Here is a 14086-nt window from a genome sequence, read left to right as displayed (position 1 = left end):
ATCAAGTTTTCCCAGAACCTGCCGTGCCCCTCACTGATGTGCTGTCAGTGGCTGCTTTTGGGCTACAAGGTCCCAACACAGACCACACGGCCCCCAAAGTCTAATACCTGGCCGCTGACAGAAAAAGTGTGCCAATGCCCGCTCTCCATCAGGGCCTTTCAACTTGAATGAACAACTAGTCACCTGGGAATCTTATGAAATGTGGGTTCTGTTTCGGAAAGCTTGGGGCAGAGCCTGAGCTTCTGCATTCCCAGCGAGCTCCCAGGTGATGTCAGAATGTGGCCTGATGAGGGCAGAACGGGATAACACTGACCAAGTGTGACATGGACAGTGGCCTTCCACTCTCCTATTACTGTTACCTCGAATTCCACTTAAGAAATAACTGCCCTGCAGTGTTGGGTCTTAGGTGTGCATACCAGCCCCTTCGGTGTTCTGTTGTTGGAAGCGGGGGTCATTAAGCCCGGCCTCCCCTGCCTTGAGCTCACGAAGGGGAGGCTGGAGAAGCTGACCTCGCGCCCGGCTCCGTGCGGCTCTTCAAACTTTCAAGGCCCATCTGGAACCACTGCAGCAGGATGGCCACATCCCACACATGGAGGGGCGGGCGGGTGGAGTGGGGAGTGAGGGAGATGCGGCCCTCTCTCTGCTCTCCAGAAGGCCAACTCCACCTGCACTTATCACAGAATCCCGTTCAAGTTTCTATTTAATCACATGCTTCACCAGCGCAAAAGAGCCAGCAGGAACGCCTGGCCTTCCATGGCTTCTCCTCTTTTCCACCCTCATTACAGGCATGTGGAACGGGTCACAGCTGAGCGCAGCATGGGGTAGGGCGCTCTCCAGAGCTCCGAAAACTGCCCCCTCCTCTGCCAGGCTGTCGTCGGCCAGCACTGCTGTCACCCAGCTGTGTGTTCTGAGCCCCTCCCGGGTGTGACGAGCTCAGGCTGGGGGGGGCAGTGGTTATGTAGGGGAGACACGGCGGCCATGTATTGACTTCCGCAATCCCTCCCCCAATCCTCCTTTAACTAACCTGCCCCCGGGCTTGAGGAGATGCAGCGTCTCCCCATTTAGTAACTGTGCATAAACACCCGTTCGTGGGCGCACCCTGCTGCTGGGGTTACTGGTGGAGTCTGGAGACTCTGTAAACTCATCTCAAAGGGTCACATTTGCTGGAATAAAAAGGCTCCAGAGACTGCAGGGCAGAGGGTGCCGTGTGCCGAGGTGTGGTGTGTGCATGGCGGCGATGCAGAGCCTTTCCCGGAGCCTGGAGCCAAGTCTGCTGGGGGATGGAACGGAGACTGTTCCCACTGGTCTCAACAAGCAGAGTGAAGACCAGTCAATGGAGCCCTGAGGCCTCGGGGTGGAGGACTGCACCTTGAAAACGCACCTTCTCCTTGAATGGAATGTTCCAGAGCCAACAGAGATTTCAGAGAAGAAGCTGGAAAGCCGGGAAACCTTGAGGGTTTCCTTTATTTTACTTAACAAAGACGTATATGACCCTGATGTTTCTATGTGTAAGAACGAGGCGGCCTCTGCGGCAGCGAGGCAGAGAGGCTGAGGGCGTGCGCGTGTGTGCCCAGAGCCGCGCCTCGACGGCCCGTGTTGGCGGGACCGCCAGCCCACAGGAAGGCCCGAGCCTGCTCCAATCCACGCTGCACTTTCTGGTCTCACCTCCTTTGGCTGGCCCTCCTCACGCAGAGCTGGCTCAGTGGGGCCCAGAGTCGGGAGGAAGCGGAAATTCCAGGTGATCACCAGCCCGCTGGAAAGCCAATCCCAGGGACTCTTCCCCTCTGCCTCGTGTTCCTGTCTGGTGGGTGGGCTCTACCGGGTACCGTTTGCTCCCCAGACCCCCCTTTCCACCTTCCTACCCTGCGCTGTGTCCTGGTGGCCAACCTCTTATAAACCGCACGCCCCAGGGCCCTGCCCCCAGCGCCTGGCTTGTGTGGCCACGAGGGAGGGACGAACAAGAGATGGGAGCCCTGCCTGCCTGCCTGCCCGCGCCGTTGGGCTGCAGCTGTCGCTGCCCCCGCTCCGCTCCTCGGCACAGGCTCACGGCGGCTTCCCGCTGTTGCCAGCCCAGGTGTTCGCCACCCTGGTGATGCCCCTAAACCCTGACTGTCCACAGTCCCAGCTTCCAGTTCTCTGCAACTGCCCTTCCGGAACACAGCATTTGTTTCCTGCTGGGATCCTGACCAACATATAGAGCACGGGATGGAAAACGGTAGCGACGAGAGCACCTAAGTTTGCAAATACAAAGGTAAAAATAAAAATTAAATACAAAGTAAAATTTAAAAAAGAAAAAGCAAAGAGGGGGAGGAAAAAAACCCCAACGTGAGCAGAGAGCCGAGAGCCCTTCCCCAGACTAAATCTCACGTCAGCCCCTCTTTTCTCAGTCTCATCAACTGGACGCAAAGAAAAGATGTGGGCGGCAAGAATACAGTGACCGTCTCTCCAGGGTCTCCCCTCGTACCCACCTGAGCCGTACGACGCAGGAGGGCAGAGCTGCCACCCCAGACACCTGCCCCCCTCATGGCACCCATGTCTGGGGCTGGGAAGGGGTGAGCCCACATAGCTCAGAATTCGCTAGTGGGTGCTGCAGTGTGCCCACCGGCTAAACGGACCCTGGGGACACACACACACAGGCATGGCGATCGCCCGGGACGCAGGTCTCAGGTGTCTGATGCTGCCGTTCCAGAAGGATCAGGCCGCCCGGGGCCGGCACACGGCAGGCACACAATAAACATGGGTGTCATCATGGGTACAGCTCGTCTAGGGGCTGGAAGGACCCTGGGCAGCCTTATCTTCAGGCTGTTAAATATCAATCATCCATGGAACTGCTTGGTTGGCTCTGGGAAGATGCTTGGTCTTAGTGAGCTCACAGTCCTCTCCAGCAGCTCTTCAAATGTTTGATGCCAAGGATGGCCAGAATATTGTTTTTTCCCCTTGTATCCCAGACAATGTGTCTCTGGTCTGGCTCATTTTCAACCAAGCAATTATTCAGTGACACACACAAAAAAACCAAGCCCAGCCCTGTACTTGGTCCTGCAGGGCCTGTTATAAGGCAGGGCGTGTGTCCCCAAAGACCCCACCTCCTGGTAAGAAGGAAGGTGAGTGACAAGACAAAACGGCATTCGTTGCCCTGTAAATAGTCGGGGGATTCGGGAAGCCTGGAGTCACACGGGGTCCTGGAGATGGGAAACCTGCAAAGGCAGAGAGGAGGGAACACCTCCCAGGAGTCAGAAGGCATATCACAGACACCTGGAGACCCTCATGGACCGGCACATTCACAGGACAGCAGAGCAGAGACAGGAGAACCGTGCAGGGACCGCGGACCTGACACAGGACATTACCTTCCCCACGGAAACCCGGTGCTTTCCAGCTGTGCGGAGCAGGTGAGACAGGGAATTAGGAGAGGATCTCAAAGAGAACAGCGAAAAGAACTTGAGGCCCGTGACAAAGGCCTTTAAGGAAAAGCACAAGGAAAAGTAGGTGGGTGGGTGGGCCTTTAAATGTACAAATAAAAGAAGTAAGATTTTGTCTCCGTATGGAACAGATCAAAGGGAACTGGGCTCACGTGGGCCGTGAACCTCCTGATGTTTTCCTTAGAGAAATTTCTAGAAGGAGCCACCTCCTCAGTTTCCAGACCAGCAGGGCAACTTTGAGGACGATTCTGAAACTGTCTCACCACAGCCAAATGCGATTGCCCCAGCCAACCAGAAGGCTGGGGCTCGGGAGCTGAGAGCAAACACAGCCTCCATTCAGGAAGCGAGGAAGGTGAGGGGCCGTGACAGTCAGGGCCGGGGCTCTGTCACCTCCAGTCCAAAGGCGGCCGGCTCTCCACGCGGGCCCGGGGACCCCAGCACCTGAGCCACTCCGACAGCCTGAGGACGGCTGCAACACCAGGCCCGTTCCCTTCACCCCCCGAAGGCCTCTCACCTCCTTTCACCACCAGCAGATGAGCACATGCTCGGAGGATACGAGAAAATTAACATTACCCTGAGCAAACCACAGTTCAGAAAGAAAGTGTAATTAAAGGAGAGGGAGGGGCTTCCCTGGTGGCGCAGTGGTTGAGAATCCGCCCGCCAAAGCGGGGAACACGGGTTTGAGCCCTGGTCTGGGAAGATCCCACATGCCGCAGAGCAACTAGGCCCGTGAGCCACAACTACTGAGCCTGCGCGTCTGGAGCCTGTGCTCCGCAACAAGAGAGGCTGCGACAGTGAGAGGCCCGCGCACCGCGATGAAGAGTGGCCCCCGCTCGCCGCAACTAGAGAAAGCCCTCGCACGGAAACGAAGACCCAACACAGCCAAAAATAAATAAATAAATAAATAAATAAATAAAATTTATAAAAAAAAAAAAGGAGAGGGAGGATGGGGGAAAAAGAGGAGGGAAACTGCATCTCGGAGCAAAACGCTGAATGGGGTTTGGAGCTGTTCCTCCATCACCTCCCACTGATTGGATGGGGATGGACGGGCTGGTGGCCTGGGGGACGAGCAGGGACACCCCGGAAGTGACCTCGGGGTCAAGGCAGGATGGGAGGATGCCAAGGTCACCACCCACCGTTTCCCCGACCCACTGCCACCCCTGAAGGCCCGGCCCTGGCCGGCGGCCTCACCTGGGTTTGGGAAGGCCTGAAGGCGGAGTCGAAGCCACTCTGCAGGGAGTCCAGGAAGGGCTGGACCTTGTAGAGGCCGTGCGTGGTCTGGCTGGAGCGGAAGGCCACGACGTGGAAGTACTTGAGGATCTTCTCGAAGCGGGCCTGGCTCATGACCAGGGCGAGGCTGCGGTTGCTGTAGAAGCCACCGCTCCAGATGCTGAGCACCGACTCGCAGTGGGAGGTGCTGGTGGAGATCACGTAGCCCAGGAACGCCTTCATCTCCGGCAGCGTCACGTCCACCCAGGCCCCGTCGCTCCCGAACCGCTCCTGGAACTTCTTGGCGTACAGGTTGGTCTGCACCACCATGTTCTTGAGGACGTTGTCAGGGACGAAGAGCTGGAAGAAGTCCACGGCGCTGGCGCTGGGCGGCATCTTCCGGGTGGGACCTGGGCAGGCAGGCCAAGCGCCACTGCTACAGCCGCTGGGTCCCCTCGAGGCCTCCGCCCGAGCGCCACCTCCCCTCCCGACTCCCTCCCGGGAGGGGCCCGAACGCGCCCCCCGAAGCCGTCCTCCCCCGACAGGACACGCCGCCCCGCGTTCCCCGTGCCCTGCTTCCCCACTGCGCCCCGCACACGGCCCTGCCTCACAGATCTGGCAGACCAGAAACACCATCGGAAGAGAAAGGCAGACGGGGGAGGAGGGGGGAGGGCACCCGCCAGAGACACACCGAGTTCTGAACAGAGGAGCTCGGCACGGGGCTCTGGCTCTCGCCTCCTTGTAAGTTAAGGTGACTTTGGGAATAAGAATGCTTTCACCACTCGGGGCCCGAAAGATTCCGTTCAAGTGAGACGGCAATCTATTAGGTACTGTCTAGGTGGTGACTCTACATTTATTAGTAAATAAATCTGAAGGGGCTTGTTTAGATAATTTCACCAATGCAATGAAAACCTCACAGTTTTTTACAAATGCAAGGACAGCCTTTTGAAACACACACACACACACACACACACACACACACACACACACACACACACACACACATCCTTAAAGAGACATGGCTTTCAACTCCATGTAAGCCAGGCTAACAGTACGTAGAGACCTGAAGGAGACAAGCTTTGCTTCTACTGCATCCTTGTAGTGACTTCTAATAAAAGCTGTGCACATTCTCTGGAACCTTAAACTCACCCCCAGCCCACCCCCAACTTTCCTCTACGACTGATGTAGGCAGTCTCTGAAAAACAACTTTTCTACAGCAAAATGAAGACTGACAGTGTACATGAGGCACCCCAGGTCTTAAATGCAGATGGACAGATCTGGGGGGTGCAACCCTAAATTTACTGCTCGCTAACTGCACGGCCTTGGATAGATTTCTTCATCTCTCCCGTTCATAAAATGGGCACAGTAACAGCTGCTTTGCCAGGCTGTCACGTGGGGCAGGATGAACGGGGGATGCAGGGGATGCATCGAGCACAGTGCCTGGCCCTACGGAGGTACCTACAACTGGGTAACCTTTACTGAGACATTATCCAGAGAAATCCATTGACGGCGGGCTGAGGGCTTTAGAATGCTCTAACTGCCCTCATTTTACAGAAGAAGAAACCAAGGCCCAGAGAGCAAAGTGGCCACCATATTCTCTTTCACCCATCGTTTCTTGGAAGGTCTCCAGGCGGTCCTGGTGCCATGGGCACCGGCCCTGGCTGACCAGACAATGAGGCCGGCAGGACGGCTCCACGGCCGCCCTGACTGAAATCATTTTATTTCCGCAAACCTTGCAGCCTCTGGTGGGTGAAGCCATAAATTATTCAGGGGTAGCTTTCAAAAAGGAGGAAAACCAGCATTTTAATGGCTACGTCATGCTGAGTAAGCAGAATGAAATTTTCTCTTCCAAAAGTTACGTTTAAAGTCATTTTGCCTCTCAGACCATTTCAAAATGAATTCACACAGCAAACTCGGGCCTGGCCAACCTCTTAATGAAAAAACAGGGAAGTAGCTGATACCCTCTTATCTGTTTAATAATCAGGCCCCGGAGGTGGGCAGATCCCCAGCCGAGATAAGACTCCCTCCCTTCTGATTCATGTATCAAGAGCTTTTCTGGGTATTAACCCGTGTGATCCTCACGACCTGTGAAGCAACGTCCCAGCCTGCAGGTGAGGAAACAGGAGCTCAGAAGCGCAAGGACACAGCCCAAGGTCGCCCACCTCTAAGTGCCTTAGAGCGGGGTGACCTTCGTCCCACCGGGCCTAGGTCCAGTCACCCTGCTGCAGCTGTGAACGGTGCCCCTGCCGCCCTCCCGAGTGTCCCATCCGACCACAAGGGCCGTGGCTGTCTGCAACGGCGAGCACGCAACTCAAGCCAGGTGTGTGGTCCTCACGACCACACAGCAACCCTCCGCCTCTGAGGTGGGCAAAGGAGGGTCACAGAGCACAGCAGGAGCAACTCTGGAGGGAGAGGAGACCCCACGCTGCCAAAAACGTAAAGGCAGCATGGAACTGGGGCTGGGGGCGGCCCTGGGGGAGGAGAGGGGACGCCTGCCCAGGCTTATCCTGGCGTCCAGCTAATAAACTCACACAACCATCTCCCTCCCCTCCCGCCTCACGCCCACCCACCCCATCGTGTCACCACGCCACTCCTTCAAGGCCCCATCACCACCACCCACCTGGTTCCCTCGGCCTCCAGGGGATCAAACCCAGGATGTGGCAGCAGGCCTGCAGCCCGGGGGGCCCTGACAGTCGCTCAGTGAAGCTCCATCCCCCGGAGACTCCCCAGCCCACCGCATGCGAGGAACCCCTAACCCCTCTTCTCAGCAGCGGCTACAAAAGCAGATGTTCTGTTTGGAAAGGGGACGGTCACTCGAGGGTGGCAGCGAACCACCATTCAGTGAAAAACGTCGTGGTGACCCTGGGAACAGAAAGGAGTACGACCGGTATTCCCTTCCCAGAGGTTCTCGATGGGGTGAGGGGAGCAGGCCACGGAGAGTGACCCGGTGACGTCAGGCTGGGGAACGCTCTGCCCACGAGGGGACCCTGAGTCCAGGTCCTGGGGACAGGGTCCGGGAGGTTCCCTGAAGGGGCCGTGCAAGCTGGGCTTTATGGGTGGAAAGGCATCAGCCCCGTGGGGCGGGGGTGCAGACGTTGCAGAGTATTTCGGGCAGAGAGGACATCTCGTGCAAAGGCCCGGGGAGGAGGGTGAGTGGCTCGAGGCGTCGAGGGGCACGGGACCCGGGCTGGCACCAGGGCCGGGCCAGTGCAGCACCGTGAGCACGGCGGACCACACTTCACGGGGTTCTCGCTGCCCGCAGAGTGGGGGAGGTCTGGGCTGCTCCTGAAGTCACTGAGGCCCGGCGGGGACCCGACGGAGCGGGAGGGGTGGCCACGGCCCGTCCCTGTGCTCCTCTGGCTCCCCCCTGGCCCCCGCAGGTGTGCTGGGCACAGGCATGGGCTACAGGTGAGGGGCAGCGGGGACGGCCTGAGCCCGGAGCCTCCATCCAGAAGCGGCCACATCCACTGATCTCTTCCACTGGTACCAGGACTGGCACACAGGCTGATACCTTAAGCCAACGGTGTCCGGACCGAAACCCCAGGTTCCCCACTGCGCCCCCCACCCTCTGCTCCTCCCCACCAGCCCCCCGGATACCTGGGCCAGACACCTGGACCACCGTGGGTCCCGCGCCTCCTGCAGCCCACGCCCACCCCTGCGGCACGTCCTGCCACCCTCACCGCCACACCGTGCCCACCAACCAGCGCGTGCAGCCCTCCCTCCAACGGCCGCCGCCTCTGGCCTGGACGATTAAAGCAGCCTCCCGCAAGGGCATCCCCCCTCCCCAAATAACTGACAGCAACAGGGAGATTATTTTAAAGACACAAGCCGGATCACAGTAACCCCCTGCGTAAGGAAAACGCCCCCATGAGTGCCCACTGCACTTAAAGCAGAGCTACGTTCCTCACGAAGCGCCCAGGGTTCAGGGCCCTGCATGCCCTACCCCCAGGCTCGTCCTGGGCCACGCTCCATGCCGGGCCGGTGCTCGGCTCATAGGTGGAGCTGGTGTCAGGCCTGGGCCCCGGCATCTCTTCCCACCACAGGGCCTGCGTCCACACAGGCGTGTCTGCGGGGACGAAGCCCTCCCGGCCTCTGGATTCATTGAGCATCCCCACCTGTAGGCTTTCCTGCCCACCCAACTGCAAGCTGACCAGTGCCGGGCTTCTCAGTCTCGGCCCCCACTGGGTCTCCCTCCTTGTGTTCATCAGCCTACGGTGGTTTTCTTAGGGACTTACACTTGCTGCGGCCTGCCTCTGCTGCCCCACCCTCAGAGGTCGAGGCCGTCGTATCACCCTGCATCCTCGGAGCCCAGTACACGGTATGTCCAAAACATTCCCGCTGAGGGTGGATGGACGGTGAGTGGCAAGGAGGAAGGAGCCACGCCCACCGAGGAGGAGGAGCATCGGTGCTGAGCCCCCCAGGCAGGGTCTGGTGTCTGGACAGCAGCCCCCCGTGCTAACGCCCGGTGGAGAAGTCAGGTCAGCCAGCAGCTTCTGTGTGTAACAGGAGGCCTGAGTGGGCGGGAAGGGCGGGGCAGAGCTGGCACACCCCTGGCTGCACCTCCCTGAGGACACCAAGCTGGGGTGGCCAGGTGAGCCCTGGGTGGGAGACACTTGGTCACGGACAGGATGTGGGAAGGAGTGCGTCACAGACACCGTCCAGGTGCCCAGCTTGGGTGAGCTGGCTCGGGATCTTGTTGGGTTTAATTTCCTCCCTCCCTCCCTTCCTGAATTGAGGGAAACCACTGCAGAACTCCCCCTGGCCCTTCTGCGTCTTCTGATGCCTTTTCCCCCTTCCCTGTCCACAGCTACTGGCTGTGTGACCTTAGGCAGGCCACATAACCTCTCTGTGCCTCAGTTTCCTTATCAGTCAAATTGGAGTAATAACCACCCTAGAGTGAGTGGAAGTCAGACAATGGCTGGTCCTGGCCAGTCCGCACTGAGGCCCACTGGGGCGTCGGTCCTGGTCCCGAAGGAGCTGCTCCGGCTGCCCCTTTCCCTCCACCCACTGCATCACCCAGACCCAAGGCAGCCGGGCACCCCGCATGTGGCACTGACCCCCACCTTTGCCCTGTCTGGAAGAAAAGGCTGGCGTTGTGTGCTTTCGAAAGCATAACCTTTTAGAGACTGAAGCTTTCATTTTGAGATGAGATTGGCATTTTGTATACACTGGCACTTTGGGGTACAAATAGTCAGCAGTTTTCAGACATATATGAGGAACACAATATTTTGAATTAATGGTTTAAAAATAACAAAATAACTTACCTCCAGGCCAAATCAAACGGTATAAAAATATAACAGGAGGACTTCCCTGGTGGCGCAGGGGTTAAGAATCCGCCTGCCAATGCAGGGGACATGTGGTTCGATCCACATGCCGCGGAGCAACTAAGCCCACGTGCCATAACTACTGAGCCTGCGCTCTAGAGCCCGCGAGCCACAACTACTGAGCCCACGTGCCACAACTACTGAGCCTGCGCTCTAGAGCCCGCGAGCTACAACTACTGAGCCCACATGCCACAACTACTGAAGCCCGCGTGCCTAGAGCCCGTGCTCCGCAACAAAGAGAAGCCACCGCAATGAGAAGCGCGCGCACCGCAATGAAGAGTAGCCCCCGCTCGCCGCAACTGGAGAAAGCCCACGTGCAGCAACGAAGACCCAATACAGCCAAAAAAAAAAAATTTAATTAATTAATTAATAAAAAAATATAACGGGAACATCCTGTATCATCACAAAAATATTCCTCTCACTGGAGACACTGAAAAATCTTAAGGCACAACAGTCCATAAATGGGTAATGCAGAAGACAGGCGGACCCGTTGTTCTCATTGCCAGCTGCAGCTGGTCTTCACCTTCGGTGGACGTAATCGTCCTGTCTCTCGCATCCTTCTATCCTTCCCCCGGTGGCTGATAGGCAGGACAAGCCAGCTATCTGACAAACACTTGAGGTCTAAGTCTCCACTGCAGAATGCAGCCAGGCGGCCACGCGAGAGCTCTAAATCCTCTTCCCTTGCATAACTTTTGCTCACAGCTAAGTGACAGGTAACAAATGCAAGTTGATGCTGTTCATAGTGAACAGATCATAGAACAGCAGCGTGTGGTCCCTACAGAAAGAGGCTAATCTGTGGGCTAATGGAAACACTAAATCCAGAACCTTGACTAGACGTCATGTGGCAAAGCGCTGGTACACAAAGAAGGGGTGACATGCACCTGAGCCCGACATGTCATCTTCAGAAGCACTCACTGTATGAGGCACATACACACACGTAAGAAAGCCTATTTCACACAAAACATAAGATTTCTGTGTGACAGCCAACTCGAGCTCCTCCACCTGCAGTCAACCTGCTCCGAAGGGTCTCCTGGGAGTGCTCTGCAGGGCAGAGGTGGCCGTGACCATCTCCACGTGCACTGAGCTAAGAGAGCCCTGGGAGAGAAAGCATGGCAGTGCCCGCTCCCCTGGGCCCGGGGAACCTCCCACCCGGACCGTGTCCTCTCTGCCTGGAGCAGTGGTGTTTCTACAGTCAAGCTCATGTGCACAAACTATTCTTTGGACTCCGTTTGTGAAAAGAGATCAGGTCAGGCATGTTTGTACAGACAGAACAAGGAACTCCTACTCCTCCGACCAGATCTGGTTCTCAGCGTGAGTAGCAAGGTGATGACGCCACAGAGCAGACTCAGATGTCAGACGAACGACAGATGTCACTGTAACTGTGACTCCTTTGCTGGCAGTAGCCCAAAGGCCAGGAGGCAACAAGGCTATTCTGTGACAGTCTGTGAGTCTGTGAGCCCTGCCATGCCCAGTGTGCTGTGGCCTTCACCAGCCCACGCTACTGAGAAAGCCTGGACCAGGCTACCCTCCCCGCCCTGGACCAGGCTCCCCCTGCACCAGGCTCCCCCTGCACCCACCCTCCCCCCAGGCTCATTCCCAACATTCTCCCCCATCCCCCCCCCCCCCCCGCCCTGGACCAGGCTCCCCCTGCACCCACCCTCCCCCCAGGCTCATTCCCGACGCTCTCCCCCATCCCCCCCACCCCCACCCCCGCCCTGGACCAGGCTCCCCCTGCACCCACCCTCCTCCCAGGCTCATTCCCGACACTCTCCCCCATCCCCCCCACCCCCGCCCTGGACCAGGCTCCCCCTGCACCCACCCTCCCCCCAGGCTCATTCCCGACGCTCTCCCCCATCCCCCTGCCCTGGACCAGGCTCCCCCTGCACCCACCCTCCTCCCAGGCTCATTCCCGACACTCTCCCCCATCCCCCCCACCCCCGCCCTGGACCAGGCTCCCCCTGCACCCACCCTCCCTCCAGGCTCATTCCCAACGCTCTCCCCCATCCCCCTGCCCTGGACCAGGCTCCCCCTGCACCCACCCTCCCCCCAGGCTCATTCCCAACGCTCTCCCCCATCCCCCTGCCCTGGACCAGGCTCCCCCTGCACCCACCCTCCCTCCAGGCTCATTCCCAACGCTCTCCCCCATCCCCCTGCCCTGGACCAGGCTCCCCCTGCACCCACCCTCCCTCCAGGCTCATTCCCAACGCTCTCCCCCATCCCCCTGCCCTGGACCAGGCTCCCCCTGCACCCACCCTCCCCCCAGGCTCATTCCCGACGCTCTCCCCCATCCCCCTGCCCTGGACAAGGCTCCCCCCTGCACCCACCCTCCCCCCAGGCTCATTCCCGACGCTCTCCCCCATCCCCCTGCCCTGGCCCAGGCTCCCCCTGCGCCCACCCTCCTCCCAGGCTCATTCCCGATGCTCTCCCCCATCCCCCTGCCCTGGCCCAGGCTCATCCCACTAAGACACTTGGGCACCAAGACACGTCTTTCCCTCTTCCTTAGTGCTGAGGAGGCAGGTGTGTGTGAGGAGGCAGGTGTGTGTAAGGACGCAGAGGAGCTGGGGCTGGGTCGGGAGCCGCCCTGCTCCAGGGTCTCGTCTGCCTGAACCTCCGGGAAGCTGCTGTTTCTCTGGGTCTCAGCTTCTCACTGGTCACTTGCATCATCTCCCGTCCAAGACTAACGAAACAACAAGACGATGATGTAAGTTATTTTGAGGAATGTCAATAATCGTATAAAAGTCTCACGTCGTCATTCTGAAATGGCTGCTGTCCAGCCAAGTTGAGGCCCTGGACTGGGTCCAGCTCCCCATGACTCACCAGCCGTGGGACCTTGGGCACATTCCTTAACCTCTTTGTCTTGTTCTGTTTGGGCTGCTACCACAGAGTGCCACAGGCAGGGGGCTCCAACAACAGAACTGTACTTCTCACAGTTCTGGAGGCCAGAAGTGCAGGGTCAGATCGAGTGCAGGCAGATTCGGTGTCCGGCGAGGTGAGGGCCGCCTTCTGGTTCATAGGGGTTTGTTTCCTCGGTGTGTTCCCACATGGGGAAGGGACCAGGGAGCTCTCTGGGTCTCTTTCATAAGGCACACATCCCATCGCGAGGGCTCCACCCTCATGACCTGAGCACCTCCCAACGCCATCACACTGGGCGTTAGGTTTCAGCATATGAATTTGGGGGGCACAAACGTTCAGTCTACAGCACGGTGATCTGCAGTCTCCATGCCGGTAAACGGAGGATAACAACAGTCTGAAATTCAGGGTTTGGGTGAGGATGAAGTGGGACGACGTAGGTCAGGAGCCTAAGGTGCGTCGCACACGCCCGACACCCAGTAATACTGCCTCACCACCTGCGGACAGCATCTGTGAACCCCGCATCCCCGGCTCCTGTCCCTCTTCCAGGAGCTCGCTTACCAGATGGCTGTGACAGAACAGCAGCCTTGGCGACCACACTTTGTGTTTCATTTAGACACCGTGTCTATTTTTCACATGAGGCTGTATTTTGAAAGCTCTGCTTGGGTACAGAAGGGACAGAAGTGTTTTTCCCACTTGGGTAGCACCTGATGGGGGAGGGACGTGGTGGCGAGGAGCTGTCCAAGGCCTGCCCGCCTCCAGCCCCAGTTCGTGCAGAGTGGCCAGGGAGGATGGGCCACCCGGATGCTGAGTTAATGTCCCCCATCCCTTCCCAGATCTTCCCTGATGCCACCACACCCACTGCAGCTCTTCAGCCCCAATCACATCAGGTCCGTGCCCGATTTCCATCCACCCGGGACACTGTTTCTTCCTCAAGCTCCTTCCCCAGACCTACCTCCTCCCGTTCATGAGGCCTCAGCTGAGACCACTGAGGTCCCCAACTTGCTGCCAGCCCTGGCCAGTTCCAGGTAGCATGGCAACCTCACCTGCACCCCCCGGACCACCCTGGTCCCTCCTCCATGAGAGGTGACAGAAGCGGACCATGCCGTCAGGCGCTGGGGGAGGAGCACTGAAAAGGATGCCACCATCCTAGGCTTCAAGAAGTGTGCCCTTGGCAGGACAGAAAAGCCTGACGTGCTGGCGGAGGGTCTTCTTGGCATCGAGCCCCACAGCGAGTGTGTGACTGGCAGGGTCTTCCTCTTGCAACAGCCCACCGAGGAGGCACTG

At 58.3% G+C, this 14086-nt stretch overlaps 1 protein-coding gene across 3 annotated transcripts in view; it reads right to left on the bottom strand.

The window, feature by feature from the left end:
• Positions 1–14086, bottom strand: part of PGBD5 (piggyBac transposable element derived 5) — an 88927-nt gene that overhangs the window by 30455 nt on the left and 44386 nt on the right. For all 3 annotated transcript variants that reach the window (XR_014253054.1, XM_082423438.1, XM_082423439.1), the window contains exon 2: positions 4608–5035. Coding sequence is in view for 2 of the 3 variants with exons in the window: in XM_082423438.1 (XP_082279564.1) it covers positions 4608–5035 (428 nt within the window). In the remaining variant the exon portion in view is untranslated. The remainder of the gene's footprint in view (positions 1–4607; positions 5036–14086) is intronic.

This window comes from Balaenoptera physalus (genome assembly GCF_965194825.1).
Source record: "Balaenoptera physalus genome assembly, chromosome: 14".
Taxonomy (NCBI): Eukaryota; Metazoa; Chordata; class Mammalia; order Artiodactyla; family Balaenopteridae; genus Balaenoptera; species Balaenoptera physalus.
Note: the sequence above shows the minus strand (reverse complement) of the source record. Positions and strands in the feature narration are given on the sequence as shown.